Genomic DNA, 17,409 nt, shown 5'->3' with positions numbered 1-17,409 from the left:
ACAAACAGACTTTTAAAACCACGTTAAGGTTTCAGCTGTAAAGGCTGTTATACAGTCTGAGGTTGGGTTTTTTTTGGTACATAAAGAAGTATTGTTAGGTTATATCAAGTAGAAACCTCAACTATCGAAACATTTTTTAATTGTAGCCTCTAAATCATTTCTACTTGTGCGGCGCTCATATAAATGGTCTTATAAGGTAGTGCAGGGAAAGTTCTTATTGCATTTTTCTATAATCTTTGCTTCGTTTTTGTAAAGCTAATCTCCCTGTTCTCTCCTTTTTTTTTCATAACTCTGAGTAAATCTCCTGTAAAGCTCCTGGCATGTTCTATCAGATATTACTTTTCATGCCTCTGAAATTGTGGTCAGGGCCCTTTTTCTCATTTTCCTCCAGTCAAGAAGTCTGGTAAGTGGACATGTTTGTTTCAGGACCCCACCTGAAGGGTCTGAGCCGGCAGACCCTGACATAAACAGATCTATCAAAAAGCAGACCCGAGCCATCGTTTTTTTCCCCAGCAGTCAGATAAATGGCGGGAGGATGCCGAGCCCAAGGGCTCAGCGGAATGACCGCAGATCCAGAAATGGAGCTTGTTGATGGATGGAGATGTCCACCCCACCTCGCCACTCACTCGCCCACCTCTGCATCCTCCTTCATTCATCTTTGTTACCTCTCGCTTCCTCCCGTGCGCAGCCACAGGCCTGCTGTTTGTAAAAGTCACTGACATTGGTCTGGTCCCGAGATGTGTGATGTTTCCCAAAAAGGGTTTTATCTCAAGTCACTGAATGTTGTTCTTTAAACTTCAAAGCGGTTTTGAATTTGACTGGATTTTGCACTGGATGTATTTTTGTCAGTTTTTGTTTTTTTTCACCCCCCAAAAGAGTGTCAAGATTTTCAGTGTGTCACGAGAAAAGATTTCTTTTGAATATATTTTATGTTTCAGGGGCTGGTTCATTTTCAAAAACATCAAAAATATTAGGACTGTTTGAATAAATAATAAAGAGTCAAACTGATCTGAAAAAGGAATTACTTATTCATTATTTAGTTAAAAAATATTTGGTCAAAGATCACGGTTAGATTTCTCTTTTCCCTCTGTCTTTATTTGAATGCCTGTCACCAAACTCTTTTTCAGAGACTATAACAGTTTATTCTTTTGTACCCAAGCAGGTGTCCTTGGATTCCAACTCTTCCATGAACTCAAACACGCCGCTGGTCAGGATCGCCCGTCTGTCGTCCAGCGACGGCCCGATGCTCGCCAACGTCTCGGAGCTGGAGCTGCCGTCCGACCCCAAATGGGAGTTCCCTCGGACACGGTGAGGAAAAAAGCACACTGCACGCGCTCAAAAAAAATTATTCAGTCAAGTAAATTATATTTCACACTTTACATTGTGCTTATGTGACAAAATTACATGTGAAATTTACATGTAATCAAATTACTTAAAGTCTTATGAGTATACACACTGAACTCCAAGTCTGAAATCTGGCCACTTGTTTCAGGCTAACTCTGGGTAAACCTCTGGGAGAAGGCTGCTTCGGTCAGGTGGTTATGGCTGAGGCTGTTGGCATCGACAAAGAGAAGCCCAACAAGTCGCTCACTGTTGCTGTGAAAATGTTGAAAGGTAAGTAATCACTGTGGCTACCCTGCAGGAATGAATACATGACCTTGGCAGTGACAGTGCTACCATGCTCGCTGTTGTTCTGTTTGTCTTGTGTACTGGATTTGCGTTGGTTTGATTGCTTCGGTTCGTATTTTCGTCAGTACAAATGCTCCATTGATTTTCTTATCTCAGATGACGCCACAGATAAAGATTTATCAGACCTGGTGTCAGAAATGGAGATGATGAAGATGATTGGGAAACACAAAAACATCATCAACCTACTCGGAGCCTGCACACAGGATGGTGAGCGCAGAGTGCAGTAACAACAGAATTAATGCAGGACTTAACCATTGCCATGAAAGTCATATTTGTTCTCTGTTTCCCGTGCAGGTCCTCTGTATGTCCTGGTGGAATACGCCTCCAAAGGCAACCTGAGGGAGTACCTGCGTGCACGGCGGCCACCGGGCATGGACTACTCCTTCGACACGTGCAAAATCCCCGATGAGCAGCTCACGTTCAAAGACCTGGTGTCCTGTGCCTACCAGGTTGCCCGAGGCATGGAGTATCTTGCGTCACAGAAGGTTAGCCACGTTGCTTCACTTTAACTCAGTTATCATATAAAAGGATGCTTTGGCCTGCACTTAACTTCTCAATCAGACAACCCCCTATGAGCAAGCACTTGGCAACAGTGAGAAGGTAAAACTCCCTTTTAACAGGAAGAAATCAAGTCCATTACAGCAATGTGTTAATTGCGAAATTGAAAGATAATTAGATTAGTGAATTAAAACTCTAAGTTTAAACTAAATTTGAGGCTTTTAAAGTTCAGTTTGTGCGTTTCATAGTGCAAAGTAAAACTTGTCAACTTGCATCAGTGTTTCAGTATATTTGCGTGTATGCGTGAGTGCAATGCGCCGTGTGTTTGATGCATTTGTTCTTCTTCCCTCAGTGCATCCACAGAGACCTGGCAGCCAGAAACGTCCTTGTGACGGAGGACAACGTTATGAAGATCGCCGACTTCGGTCTCGCCAGAGACGTGCACAATATAGACTACTACAAAAAGACCACAAATGTGAGGCTCATTCCTTCAGTGCTGTCCTTTAGGAAAATATTATGTGTTTGAAGCGATACGATGGGATGGTATTGAATACAGCAGCAGCTTATTACATATGGCTGAAAGTCTTTTCTTTCAGTGTCACGGTCGGGTCGCATCTCAAAAGTAGAATTGAGCAGATTGAGCAAAATTAAAAGTGTATATGCGGATTCCACAGTGTTGATATGAATGTGTTTTCAAGCAAAGGCGTTGCTGCGAATGAAGCACCGAAATGGTCATCAGATTTCTGAAGCTAGCTGAAGTTCAAGCTGTGGTGGTGGCAGCGTGACTAGGCTGAAGTTTGTGTGTTTGTGTGAGTGTTTGGTTGTCAGCTCCGTACAGAGTGCTTCTGCTGACCCAAGCGTTTCTGTCTCCTTTGTTTCAGGGTCGTCTCCCCGTGAAATGGATGGCTCCAGAGGCTCTCTTCGACCGGGTCTACACGCACCAGAGCGATGTGTGAGTTTGCACAAACTAACCGTCACATACCAACTGCCCAGTCGCGTGTAAGCGAGTGCACCGGCGGAATCCGGGTGTTGAAATATCGTGACTGAGCGTGTTAGCATCAACCGTGTGCGAACATGGAATCATAACATTCCCTTTCCAAATATCTGCGGTTCACCTGATAACCCCCGAGGTTCTCGCGTATTAGCCGCGGCGCATTCCTGCATTTGTTCTTTTAATCTCTATCCAACGACAGCAGAGAGAGATAGGAACACAACAGAGTCCCGACATCTTAGTGCTGTTTTATCAGTGAAAATCCAACCTGCCCCAGAGCAGGAGGAGATAAAGAGGGTCAGTGGATTTATCACAAGGTGTTCCCTCGGGGCACTTTCCCCACAGCACTTCAAAAGGAATCTGGGCAGCAGAGACAGTTTTCACAACCTCTGATTGCTTCCGTGTTGGCCACGATCAAGAGAAGAAAGGTGAGGAGGCGAGGCGGCCTGCCTTGCAGTAGCTGTAACATACCACCCCCCACCCCAAAACGTCTTCTCAACCCCCAAGCCCCGCCGGCTACAGCCAGACGCCGTGTCCCCAGCACAGCCATCCAAGCCAAACACAGGCCCCTGTCAACACTGGCTCGCCGTGTGATTACACTAGACTGGGAACAGGCCGAGGGGAGAATCAGGCTTCTCTGTTATTTCAGCAGGTCTGGATTACACAGTCAATCCTCCCGCCAAACCTCCTCCTCCTCCTTTTATACAGTAGTCGCTCTGAAGCCAGTTTACTCTCACACACCCTGGGGGACCTTGACTTTTGACTCGCAATGATTTCTTATTTTTCCCCCTTTTTTTTTTTAGGAAATATGATGGCGAATCAATTAAAAAACAATGAAAAAACTGTAGTGCATATTGTTTCTCCTGTCAGATTCATGCTTGTTGAAACCCTCCTGGCTCATTTACAGCTGTAAAGGCAGAAAACACAGTGGCAACATTTGGGAGCCATTTTTATAGGATTTTTGTCCTTTCGCACATTTTTCATTTTTCAAGAAAACGTGTAAGTCGTCATTAACATCACCAGTTCTCTTTTCGACTTCAAACACCAGAGTTATTTAGTGCAGATAGAGGCTCAGCCAGCACTGCGGCCGCTGCCAATGTCACGGAGGTGAGGATTTTATTTTGGACAGCTTCGGAGGTGTCAGCCTATAAAAGCTGCAGTGGAGAAATCTCACTGCAGCTTCACAGTGACGCACTAGCCCATTAAAAGCAGGGAAGGTGGGGAAGGTGTGGGCCAAAAGCAGCTGGGTTGTAAAAGCAGGTATGATTAAGACTAAAGCTTTTGGCACTGACACGTTTGCAGAAATGATTTTAAAGGGAAAGAAACTTACCTGTAACTAAATAAACGAATTAATGTCCAGTAGAACAGTAAATGTAATGCTGGTAGGCTTAGAGCAAAGATATGGTCACAGATAGAGTAGATGCCATTCTTTTCATTTAAGCCAGGGGTGTCCAAACCCAGGCCTCGAGGGCCGGTGTCCTGCAGGTTTTAGATGTGTCCTTGCTCCATCACAGCTTTAAATGGCTAAATTTCCTCCTCAACATGTCTTGAAGTTCTCCAGAGGCTGGTAATGAACTAATCATGTGATTCAGGTGTGTAGACCCAGGGTGAGATCTAAAACCTGCAGGGACACCGGCCCTCGAGGCCTGGAGTTGGCCAAGCCTGAATTAAGCAATGTCAATATCTTTAGATGAAGATGCAATTCTAAGTCCCCCTATGAAACATTTTAGCACAGCTTTTCCAAAAACCAAGGCTTGCTTTGGATTAAAATTATTAGCCCCCATGATGCTGATACTCAATTGTATATGTCCTCCTGAGCAGTCCCAGCCTATTCTTCTTTTGTGAATCTCTCGAGCTCCTCCAAACTTCCTGCACAGACCCTGGTCGTCAGTTCACCCCACAGTCAATGACACTCACTGTAGACTTCACCAGGACTGGGACACTCCTCAGTGACGTGTGTTGCTGTTTTCTTTCAAAATCTTCACATATCCTTCCTTTATGATTCCTTCTACTGTGAACATAATACTCCCACCACCGTGTTTGACTGTGAGGACGGTGTTCTTGGGGTTGTTCGCCTCTCCCTTCTTCCTCCAAACACAAGCAGTGCCTCTATGATCAAATGGCTTTATTTTTGTCTCATCTGACCAAAGCATGTTTTTCCAGTATGCAGTATCGTCCTCCAGGTCATCCTTAGCATAGTTGAGTCTGGGTTGATGGTTTCTCTTCTGCAGAAGTGGACTTTTTCTCGCAGTCCATTCCTGTGCAGAGTTTGTGTGCGATTGTCTTCTTTGCGTTCTGGTGTTCTGGGATTATTTGACACTTCTCTCAAAGAGTCTTTGAAATCTTCTGCTCCCTACCTCTGCCAGGCTCGTTCTGTACGGTGTGGCTCTCTTTGAGTTTCTTGGTGATACTTCTCACTCCAAATCTTGACACTTGGAAACCCTCTGATAACTTTTTATGTCCACCTCCTCTAAACCAATTCCCTTTTTGTTGGCACGATGCTTTCACAGCGACAGCTAAAAACCCTTACTGAAGTTTTTATACTGTATATAAATAGAAAGATACATTTTACAAGCGTTGAGCATTACAGAGTTAAAGCACATCCTGTAGTGGTTTATGCTATAGCTCAGTAAAAGTAGTATGTTTAGATATACTATGTTAAAAAGACACATGGGAAAAAGCCTTTCAATAATTTTGCACTTATCTGCTCACAATATTACTCAAAACTTCTTTAACAAAGTCGGTCATTATATTGCGACGCTGATATATTCTAACAGCCTTCATTTTCTTAATTTGACTCATGCCGCTGCTTATATGAGTGGCTGACGTTTATTAATGTCTGCTGTAAGAATACACGATCAGTGGTGTGTTGATTGGTATCATGTGCAAATATTCTTTATTAAAAGTGTCTACAGGACTGAAATCACAGATGGATACCATTCGTCAGAGTCTATTATTAGCCCCAGAAACAGATGATGTTGTTTTTCCGTATAAGTCACGAAGAGAGTCGGTGCTGAATATGAAAACAGCAAGAAGCAATGCTTGGGCAACAAATAAAGCCAATAAAGTTGTGGCTGACTTTTCATTAACTCTCGTCTCCAACCACCTAGCACATGCAGTACTGCCAGATTGTCAGTAACAGGTTTGGTATGATTGGTGAAGAGAAAATCCAAGTTCCCCACTAACGAAATTAGTAGTGGCAGCATGGCCTTTTTGCTACTAAGGCAGCGTTGTTCCTCTTCGTCTGTTCGCACATGTACTTTCAGTGGCTTTTCATCGCCCAACAGGGCTGATTGATGAACACATTTGAAGTCGATAGATATTGCCACAGCTATCATTGAACCAGCACACCAAATGCAGGATTATATTCATTCCTCCCCAAAGTGATTATCCTTCTAAATCTCACTAAATCAGCCATCGGTGAAGCTTGCATTGAGATTCCGAGACTGTCAGCTCCCGTTGCTGCAGGTGCCCAAATGAAGTGTTTATATCTTCATTGCCTTCTTCTCCTGTTAGTCACCTAATAGCCTGTGAATATTCATTCCTAGCAACCATCAATAAATATAAGCAGCCTCTCTTTTCTGCTCTTCCTTCTGATTCCGACTATCCTGCTGTGACACTGAACACCTGATTTGTTGACATGTTTCCCTCTCTTTGAATATTGATGTCTCTTTTTCACCACAGTCGTCTCTCAGGCTTTCATCCGACTCTCTCCCTCTCTGTCTCAGGCGTGCGCCGTATTCGGATTTAAGACCAGCCGGCTAAGCCAGTGTAGCGGCCCTTTTTTTTCATTTATTCACCCTCTGGACCAGAGCGCGGATAATTAGATTAGACCTAGCGAGAGCTGCAATAGAAGGAGGGGACTCATTCTGATTCACTGGACGAATAGCCAAACAATAGTATGCTGAGTTAATAGACTGCCCGTTATATGATTACTGTCCCTCATTTTTTAGACATTAAGAAATAATACGGGGGTTCATTGGAGCTGCTGCCACCGAGAGACAAAGAAAGAGAGATGATGGCTTGGTTTAGATAGCAGCTGCGCTTTAACGCTAGATGCTGTATAATAAGTTTTCCCATTTATCTCTGCTTCTCCCTTCAGGTCAGGCCTGTGTTGGTGTTGTGGAAACATCATTATCTGCGTCCATAGTTAATAGCTGCCTATTTACCACAAGATTTTTGTGCACGCTTCGTTTTTTTGTGTTGTTTTTTTTCTTGAGCCATCAAAACAACGAACTGATGATTACATCTCCTTCTTTCGTTTACTCGTCTTATTTCTTGCTTGAGGCAAGAGAAGTAGATTTTTTTTGTTTGTTTACAAATATTGACCAGCTGTCTGAAACAATAAGAATTTCAAATGGATTTTTTCAAATTGAGTGCAGTTAACATTACCGAGGATCGATTTTTCCTTCAAACAGGTCGATCGGTGGACAGAGCGCATCTGTGTGAACTATGACTGCCTTAGACCGCGGCGTCGCTACGACCTCTGATCTATATTCCTCGTGTGTTTGCGCTGCTGTTTAGGTGGTCTTATGGGGTACTGCTGTGGGAGATCTTCACCTTGGGAGGCTCGCCGTACCCAGGGATCCCAGTGGAAGAACTCTTTAAACTGCTGAAGGAAGGACATCGAATGGACAAGCCTGCCAACTGCACCCATGAACTGTAGGTGTCTGCATGAGTATAAGTGTGTTGCCTTTGTTTACAGGAGGCTGTCCAGATGAGCCAAACAACAGCAGGTTACACCAGGGCCCTGTTATGTTCCTCAGTAATATTCTGTTTATCTGTCATACTGTCATACATTTGCTGACATTCCCAGAAAGCCATAACTTTATACCTCTTTTTTGAAGTGTTTTTTGTTAGGAGGGTTTCGATGTTTTAATGAGTTGTTCTGTCATTAAAATACTGTATTCATAATATGTTTGTATAAGGCAGGGGTGTCCAACTCCAGGCCTCAAGGGCCGGTGTCCTGCAGGTTTTAGATGTCCCCGTGATCCATCACAGATAAATACAACAAAATAAAATGATATGATAGGACGAAAACTGTGGTATTTTGTAAATATAATAATAAACAAGAATTTACTGTGTAATTGTGTAACTTTATTAGCAGCGTCCCCTTTTGAAATGCGCCAACAAGAGAGTAACGTCCTCCTCTCTGCCCCTTAATGCTCTCTGGTCACTATGGTAACACGTAAATATATTTTTCAAAATAAGACACACAACTACAACACGGGAAAAGATCCAGGGAATCCAAGTTAATGATTAAAAAAACCCTGAAAACCTTAAATTTCACACCCGAGTCTCGTCTCTCACGGTACCAAACGACGGCCCGGGGGTTCGGACCGCTGTTGACCCAAGGTGATATCTAAAGCCTGCAGCACACCGGCCCTTGAGGCCTGGGGTTGGACACCCCTGGTATAAGGGAACCAAACAGCTTGTTGGCCCTGTACAATATAGATATGAGATCATTTTCAACTGTGAATCACTCAAAGCTAAGAATAAAAATAAGGAGCTGGAAATGAGCCTAATAGGGACCTTTTGTGTTATGTCTAGTCTGCTAAAAAAACCGAAACAGTAAAAACAGTCCATCTAAGACCGGAGAATGTAGTGAACGAGATGCAGTGTGACTAAATCCTCGCTGTTGGGATTCCAGGTACATGATCATGAGGGAGTGCTGGCACGCTGTGCCATCGCAGAGGCCGACCTTCAGACAGCTGGTAGAAGATCACGACCGGATTTTATCAATGACCTCCACAGACGTAAGTCTCCCTGCAAAGCTGCAGAACACACACAACACCAGAAATAAAAGCACACGCAGCTTATTGCGTCACCCAACCATAAAAACACTGCTAAAGAGTCGCAATGAGAGATTCTTTAGATGTTTGGGTGTATTTTTAAAGTTGCATGCGAGTGAACAATGTAAAGCAGCATAACATTTCCAAAGTATTTCATATTCTGAAGACCTGGAATAATACGCTAAACTTTTTTCCAATCATCTGACCACCAAAAAGTGAAAAAGTTTGACTGTGACACCAGAGTCTAACCTCTGACCTCTCCTCTGACAGGAGTACCTGGACCTGTCGGTGCCCTTCGAGCAGTACTCGCCCACCTGTCAGGACTCCAACAGCACCTGCTCCTCAGGGGACGACTCCGTGTTCGCCCACGACCCGCTGCCTGACGAGCCCTGTCTTCCCAAACAGCTTCCCAGTAACGGGGTGATTAGGACATAAAACCTGTGCCGGAGGAGGTCGGACATTAACCTCTTCTCACAGTTTGTGACAGAAATATCACCGCTCACTGACTCAAGCACCTCAAGATACGGAGAGGGACAAAAAAGAAAAAAAAGAAAACTCAGCATGCAATACTTCCACAGTGCTTCAGCTCTTTTTGATTTGTCTTAAACTCTCGGACAAAGCTCTGTTTCGTGTTTTCTTTTTCTCCTCATCCCCACGAACTCTCTTTAAACATTGAAGGATTTTTTTTTTCTTGCCGTTGAACCATGTTTGTGTTCTTCTTTTCAGAAATGAAATTATATTTTTGTACTCGGGCCAGTCTTTTGTTACAGACAATCTGTGGGGTGAAACCATTCCGTGCCTACTGGGATTAAACCTCCTGAGACTGGATTTAGGAGGAGGAAATGAAGGGCATTGATGAGTGACTTGTTGGTGATCCAGTGGGTGGGGGTCCTCCAATTTTCGGTTTGTTTTTTTTTACTACACGGAGCCCTTTTATCGCAATAAAGCGATCTGAAAGAAAATTGATGAACGAGATACCAGCAAAGCCAGCGTGAGCTCAATGACAGGATTTGTTCTTCCGCAGAGTTACTAGAAGACGTTCAGCAACAGAGAGGATCACGTGAGCGTTTCCTCGTGAACGTGTACGCCATCATCCGCATTTTAGCTTCCTGGGAAAAAGAAAAAGTGATAATCATGGAACAAATTTTCCTCATCAAAGATGAGGCAAAGCTTCAGGGCCATTCAGTAATAAGAACAGCGAGGTTATGAGGGGTTTTTTAAAAATGTATCTACAAAGTGATTTATTGTAAATATATAAATGCAAATATGTATCATAATGCTGTCCACAGCCGTGTACTTAAAAGACAAAAAATGACATTTTTTTAAGATATTGTTTTAGGATTGGAAACTTTGCAATCTAGGAGACACTGTCATGAACGTGTAAAACACTTAATCAGAAAAGGTTTATTTGAGTAATTAACGTGTATATTTGTAAAGATATTTATAGACTTAACATGTGGTTCTTAAGTTCGAAAGGTCTAGTTTAGGATTTTTAGTACTGTACGCAAAGATTTCTATTTCAATGGGTTTTTTCCTTTTGTTTTTGTAACTTATTTTACAACCAAACTGCGATATTATTTTCACAACTGGCAGACTCCTCTGGTTTCTGATCCATCTTTTTATTGGTTTGTTTACAGTTTAGAATGTATGACACGAAGATGATTTGTTTTGTTTTGTTTTGAGAGCGAGAGAGTGCGATTTGACTGCCGGAGGAGGACTCACGAAGGCTGAAGGCTCCTGTTGAGGAGAACCGGATGTTTCCAATGAGTTCTGAGTTCTGGTTTAGAAAAGTTAGCGTTTGCCGTATCAAAGCGACGATTCACTCTTGCTGGGCAAGAAAAAGCAGGAGATGCGTACCGGGGAGACCTTCTAGTACTTAAACACATATTGAACATCAACAACAATGACTAGCTGTGAATCATAAGAAGCCTTCAGACCCTTTGTAAGGGAAAAAAATCCTCCTGTTTGGACTGTTTTACTGTTCAGGCCATGAAAAGATTAATGTGTTTGCTTCTATTATTTCAGTTCAATTTATGTAATCACCAAATCACAACAGTCTTCTCGAGGTGCTTTATATTGTAAGGTGAAGAAACTACAATAATACAGAGAAAAAGCCAACAATCAGAGCGAGCATTTGGCGACAGCGGGAAGGACAAACTCCCTTTTAACAGGAAGACTTCTGCTAGATCCAGGCTGAGAGAGGGGCAGCCATCTGGATCAATTGTTCTTCCAAGTTTTGGCATTATAGTCATTTTTTACATCTGACCACAAAGGCTGGTGTCAGAGTAACATCTCACCTGCAAACATGAAGGTGTTAGCCTGTATTGACAGTTTTCTGTAGAGGGTTAGGGTTAAGATTAGCAGCTACGATGAGGGTTAGAAATGGGCTTCTTCATGTGTAATTGTTAAATGTCACTTGTTTCGTAGTCTAAAAATGACCAAAAAGAGGAATTCAAGTTGCATCGCCTGTAGCTGGTGTTGTTTGAAAAGATTTAACGTAATTATAGGGGGATTTTTTTTTTTTAAACATGCTTCTGAAGGCTTCAATTGCTTAACTCGTAAAGGTCACAGGGTCAGCGCTAACAAGCTTCAGTCTCAAAACTCTGAGCGCCTGTGTACACTTTCACGGATGAAAAGATCAGCTTGAAGGCAGAAATGTAAAGCTGTTGTCCTTTTGTGCTTGAGTGTGGGGGAAAAAAACACTCTGCCCAAACGCTTGAGATTTTATCGCTGCTCTGTAGTATTAATACTGAAATGAAGGCATGCTGTGCGACTTACAGATCACACGGCAACAAAAGAAACTATATATACAGTATATATATATATATATATATATATAAATATATAAATATTGGTTTGTTGAATGAGACTGTGGTGGGTCCTTCTTCAATTTCCATTTGTTGAGAAAAGTGCCAAATTAGTCTTAAAAGTGTATTTTATCAAATTCTTCATATCTCTGAACCAAATACTGCACTGGTGAATGTAGGCGGGCAGAGGTTTACACGTGCAGGGAAGGATCATGGGATTTCCAAGATGGATGGATCCATCTTTTTATTTTGTTTTTGTTTTTCTTTCTTTTTTTTAATGCAGTCATCTGTCTAGCCGACTCCTCCCTCCCCCAAAAAAGCAAAAGCGTTGAAATGTTTACAGAATCTGTTTTCAGAAAAGTCACAAAAGGGAAAGCGACGTTCAAGTGGCATTGAAGGGTTCACTAACACATTTTACTCGCTGCTAAATGGAAAAGGTGCAGACACGCCGCTCTGCAAAGGCCTCGCTTCAGTGTGTGAGATGACTTTAAACATGTGGTCATCCCTCACCTCACCTGAAGTACTTTAAAGTGTGAAAATTCATATTTTAATTGATTGCTTCACTGGTAGAGCACTGAAACAAGGCCTTTGCATAGTGAGCAGCCACACAAAGTCGTAGTTATTTCTGTTTTCAGAACAGTTTTTGGCCCAAATCTGTAAAGTGCCTGGAAATAATTTAGGACATTGGTTCATTTTGATCACATTTTGAATGTATAATTACCAAAATAAAGTTCTCACTAGAAGCGGGCAACTATTAGCCTGATTTTTTTATTTCGTTTCTTTCCCAAGTGAACAAAACAAACAAAAAAGGCACTTCGGTAAAAGGTTGGATGGATCTAATGAAACAGATGATGTTTTGTTGTATTTATTCTTCCATGCTGGGTAAAAGCTTTCCCTATGGTGAGAGTATTTTTATTCTTAACTATTTCAGTTTTTCAGTGTTGTTATTCATTAAAGAGCCAGAAGAAGAAGAAGAAGATGATGATGTAGAGTAGTAATTGTACTAGATGCTGATGCTCCCCATCAGGATTTGCTCCTGGCATAGTTTATCTTTTATTTTTCATGTTATTTCTGTGTCCATGTCGAGCTTTTTACTCTTGACACTGATGGGCTCTCTCCGTTTCATCACTCTTAAAATGAATGTGTTGTATTTAAGACGTGTCCCATTTTTGGCAATAACCAGGACCTCGTTTCCACGGTTTTGATTTTGAGTCATGTGATTTCAGCAACCTGTCAAACACATCTATTAAAGATAATAAATCTTCTATCAAATGTGACGGTGTTTCACAATTCAAATAAAATCGGAATCGGGAGTTTTAGTGGAGACGTTTCCGTATTATTGTGCAGAAGTATCTGCGACACATTAAAAACAACACATATATTTGAGTGAATATGGTTGCTTTGCTACTAAACTGAACAACCCCCACAGCCTCAGCAGGGAGCGACTCTTACTGTACTTACAGTCACGCGTTGACCTTTAAACGCTTGCGGTCACTGCTCGGATTTATTTATTTATTCTCTCGTTTCCGATCAGGAGGGGAGGGAGAGGGGTGTCATCTTAAGTATACGTCTTTCCTTCCCTATATTGCACAACTACACCCAAACATTCACGTCCTTTCTCACGTGGATTGTTTTTTTTCAGTAAGTTGTCAAGCAGCTCCGCACTATTTTCATTTTTCTCTACGCTTCATATAGTTCTAACCTCGCGATGAGTTAGTCCAGCATAATTTATAGTTTGAAATGCGCTTTTACGTTGCTTAAGTATGCACGAGTAGAGCTGTTTTGTAAGTATCGTTTTCATGCATTTGTTTTATTGCCGCCATTTTGCATTCTGCAGGGTTTGTTTGTCGGGGGTTTTGTGTTTTTTTGCAAAAGTTATCCTCAGATTTTTTTTTTGTTTTCACAATCCCGCACTATTTATTTTTCCTCCCTCTGTATTCATGTTTCTAACATAGAAAGGTGGAACTAACCATTTGGCATTATTTGATTTTTTTTTTTTTTAGCGTGTGTGTAATTCATAGTTTTTGTTGTAACGTACCTGTTCTGCTCATGGTGAATCCTCTGTAACATTCCACCATCACACCCCCTCTGAGCAAACAAAACAACTTTCCACAACTCTCTCTTTATGTCTCTCTCTCTCAGTTTCTCTCTCTCTCTGTGTCTCTGTGCCTGACAAACTATGCTGTCAAAAAAAAAAAAACGTTTTCAATAAACAATATAATAGCGTTTGCTGTCAGCAGTGTGTCTGTCGCTAAGAGTATGAATTTGCAAAAACAAACTGTTCCTGTGGCAAAAAACGAGTCAAACATTAAAAAAACCCCAGACAGATTTTATGATTCATGGTAGAAGTTTGGAAGTGTATGTCAATGAAATGGAGCTAAAATACCACAAAAGTACAAATGTCAGCATGTTTGTTTGCCCGCTGTCTCAGGTTGTTTCGTCTGAACGTTGTCAGTACAGACGCAGATTGCGGGACTTTTCCCTTCTACGCAAACTTACATAACTGAGGGATGAAATGCAAGACTTTAACAAAGACAAAGAAGTTGCTGCAAAGAAACACACTCACTGGAGACTTTACTACATCCATGTCACTAGTACCCAGTTCAGCCTTATTTTGTCTTCAGAACTGGCACAGATTCTTCAAAGTCCTGGAAACATTCCTGACAAATTTTGCAGACTTGTCGGTTTACGTCCATGATATAAATCTTGTTTTCTACCACATCCCAAAGGTGGACTGAGACCGGATCACTGCGAAGGCCAGTTGCATTCAGCGAAGTCATTGTCATGCTTGAGAAACCAGTTTAAGGTAATTTGAGGTTTGTGACATGGTGCCTTATGTCAGGATAACACTGTGGTGTAAAGGACACTGTAAGCGATGCTCATTTAAACTGTGGCATTTAAACGATGCTCACGGGGTCAATTTGATGGCAACTTATCAACGATGAGGTAGCCATCATGGGGTAGCCAAGCTGATTTTACTCTAAAAGGAAACATAATTTACAAAATGACTATCATGCTATTTTTTATTATGAGATCATGAAAACAAAAATGTGTTACAAACATGAAAAGCCAACATTTTTTGTCATTTTTGTCACTGATTTCTACACAAATATACTTGTTTTTGCATGCAGAGGAAAATTGGCCAACAAAGACTTCAGCATTAGATATACTCAGTTTGTAGGGCCAACCCTTCAGGCCGTGTCACAAGCATGGCTAAAAATAAATATCCATGCATCCATCCTCTTCCATTTATCCAATTCAGGGTCACGGAGGGTCTGTAGCCGATCACAGGTACCATAGGTCGAGAGGCAGGGTACACCCTGGACAGGTCACCAGTCTGTCGTAGAGCCAACACATAGAAGCAGACAACCATTCTCACTCACATTCATATCTACGGGCAATTTAGATTAACTAATTAACCTAACCTCACTAACTGCATGTGCTGCAACAGTGCTAACCATTGCACCAGCGTGCTGCCATACTGTCTTTAGCAATACCTAAACACGGTTTTTCAGTCAAGTAAAAAGCAACTACAGATAACTGTCGTTACTGGATGGTATTGTTTCCTTCGATTCCCGAATATCTCCATCGACAAGTGGACACATTACTGTGTTATTATCTTATTTAAAGGAGCTTGAAGAGAAATAAGAGACCGAGCGTTTATGCCACTCTGCATAAAGAGGCTCTTATATGTACAGAGGAGGATTATGGGAATTCGACCAACACAGAGACACACTTCCGTTGTCCAGCAACAATGGCGCTGTGTGAAAGTCAAATGCTGATTGATTAACAAGCCGAGTCAGCAAACCAAGGATGCCGAGCAAAGACAGTGACCGTACTGGTTATTGTGGTGATATTTAATTTGTAATAGAGTGCGTCCAGTTAGCTTTATGACAAAGAAATTCTTTGTATATTATGACCTCGTCTCCTCCAAGGTAGGGGCTAAACTTAAAGGTCCAAAACCAGTACATGCAGGTATGTAAATCAGCTGAATGTGAAGATGTGTTATTACAATTTAAATACAATAATTAATTGTTTTCTTCAGTAAAATGTGTATATTATCATGACATGGTATGTGTACAGCATGCAGAGAGGGAAACTAAAGATGCTGAGAATTTGAATAACACCTTTAAAGTGCAACAGGAAATGCAGTGAGCAGAGATTTTGTTGCCCCAGTTCCTGTTGATTCTGTCACGCAGTGAACAAATTAGCCTCTCATAGCATCTTAACTGCTCTTTAATCAAGTAAAGTCTTTGCCTCTCTGTCTTTGTTTGCTGAGCATGGTTCCACGCCCTCCCTCGCCGCCTCACTGGCTGCAGCTCAGTAAATGGCTGGTAGGAGGGGAAGATTTTTTTCAGAGGGGTACTGAAGGCACGGCCAGGGTGGGAGGGCAAAGCTGGACAGTGACAGAGGGAGAGAGAGGGGTCTATGTATTCAGGCTTTTGGCCCTCAGCCCGTCTCAAGTGCGTCCTGAGGGGAACATCCTGCCCCTCGTTGGAACTTCCTCAGCCTGCTGAAGTGGCCCATTCATGGAGGTCTTGTGAGGGGGGCTTGTTTTTGCTGCTAAATGGATGTTTCTGTTTCAGAGGTGTTTGTGCTACTGGACGCTTTCCACTCCACGCCATCCCCCAGACACACATACTTACGCACACACCCTCTACCCCCACTTTTCTCCTCCTCCTCCTGTTGACTTCCCATTTCCCCTTCTTCTCCTTCTCCTTTTCCCTTCTGTTTCTCCTCCCTGCTCTCAGCTAACTACAGTCTCAGCTGCAGTTCATCAAACTTACACTCCCACTTTAGGCTCCTGTTAGACCTTTAATCCACCTCTCAGCACAGGAGGAGCTGGAGTCGAGGAGGGGTAACTGCAAAGCAGATATAAAGGGATGGATACTTGTTTCACTTCTCTAAAGCAGAAGTGGTGAGTCTGCTAATCAGCCAGCTACACATCTGTATCTTTTCATGTAAAACAGTGCACATGTTATCAAGTGTAAAATGATGAGAAACAGTTGCTTCAGGAAAAAGCTGCATTAAAGAACTGCATCTGTGGACTTCCAGTTTGGGCATCATTTACGTTTTGTTCCCTGAGACTGTTTAATCTGTGAGTCTGATAAGTGCTGCCGTCACATTAGGGGAAACAGTGGTTGGAGACAACAACAAGATCAAAAGTGCAATGAACTTGCCATTTCTTTGTCTTTCAAATGGCTGCTTTGAAGTCAACTTTGGTCACTCAAGAAGATAAAGCAACAATAACACAGTCAGTCTACTACGTGTCTATTAGTTTGTGATTAAAAACGGTCATATTGGTCAATTACAAGTAATCTGTCTGCAACAATATGGTGACGAACGGCAAAATCTGTTGCCGTCTACATACAATTTATTTTTCTGTGAATGTTCTGGCAAGACATTCAGAATCTCGCCAGAACTTCATAAATGTGAAAATAGTGATGTAGTTACTGTGTGATGGCAAATTAACTGCAAAATGGCATAGGCACTTGGCAAGCTTTCTGCTTGGATATATAATGGATATATAAACAGAATAGAACCATTTGGCAACCAGCTGAATTCAGTCCACTGTTGCAAAGAGATGTTGCACAGAAAAGTTGCACTCATTGGCACAGACTGACTCAGATTG

General features: G+C 42.1%; 1 protein-coding gene across 1 annotated transcript in view; it reads left to right on the top strand.

The window, feature by feature from the left end:
* fgfr3 (fibroblast growth factor receptor 3) overlaps positions 1 to 9,457 on the top strand; it is a 63,324-nt gene extending 53,867 nt beyond the window's left edge. Inside the window, exons 10-19 of the mRNA XM_085342938.1 lie at positions 1,062 to 1,067; positions 1,163 to 1,308; positions 1,493 to 1,614; positions 1,786 to 1,896; positions 1,984 to 2,174; positions 2,540 to 2,662; positions 3,069 to 3,139; positions 7,703 to 7,840; positions 8,829 to 8,934; positions 9,241 to 9,457. Of these exons, the coding sequence (XP_085199064.1) occupies positions 1,062 to 1,067; positions 1,163 to 1,308; positions 1,493 to 1,614; positions 1,786 to 1,896; positions 1,984 to 2,174; positions 2,540 to 2,662; positions 3,069 to 3,139; positions 7,703 to 7,840; positions 8,829 to 8,934; positions 9,241 to 9,405 (1,179 nt within the window). The 3' untranslated portion in view covers positions 9,406 to 9,457. The remainder of the gene's footprint in view (positions 1 to 1,061; positions 1,068 to 1,162; positions 1,309 to 1,492; positions 1,615 to 1,785; positions 1,897 to 1,983; positions 2,175 to 2,539; positions 2,663 to 3,068; positions 3,140 to 7,702; positions 7,841 to 8,828; positions 8,935 to 9,240) is intronic.
* Positions 9,458 to 17,409: the final 7,952 nt, after the last annotated feature.

This window comes from Diplotaxodon limnothrissa, linkage group LG19 (genome assembly GCF_057381915.1).
Source record: "Diplotaxodon limnothrissa isolate DT_005_m linkage group LG19, D_limnothrissa_male_GT1.1, whole genome shotgun sequence".
NCBI lineage: Eukaryota > Metazoa > Chordata > Actinopteri > Cichliformes > Cichlidae > Diplotaxodon > Diplotaxodon limnothrissa.
Note: the sequence above shows the minus strand (reverse complement) of the source record. Positions and strands in the feature narration are given on the sequence as shown.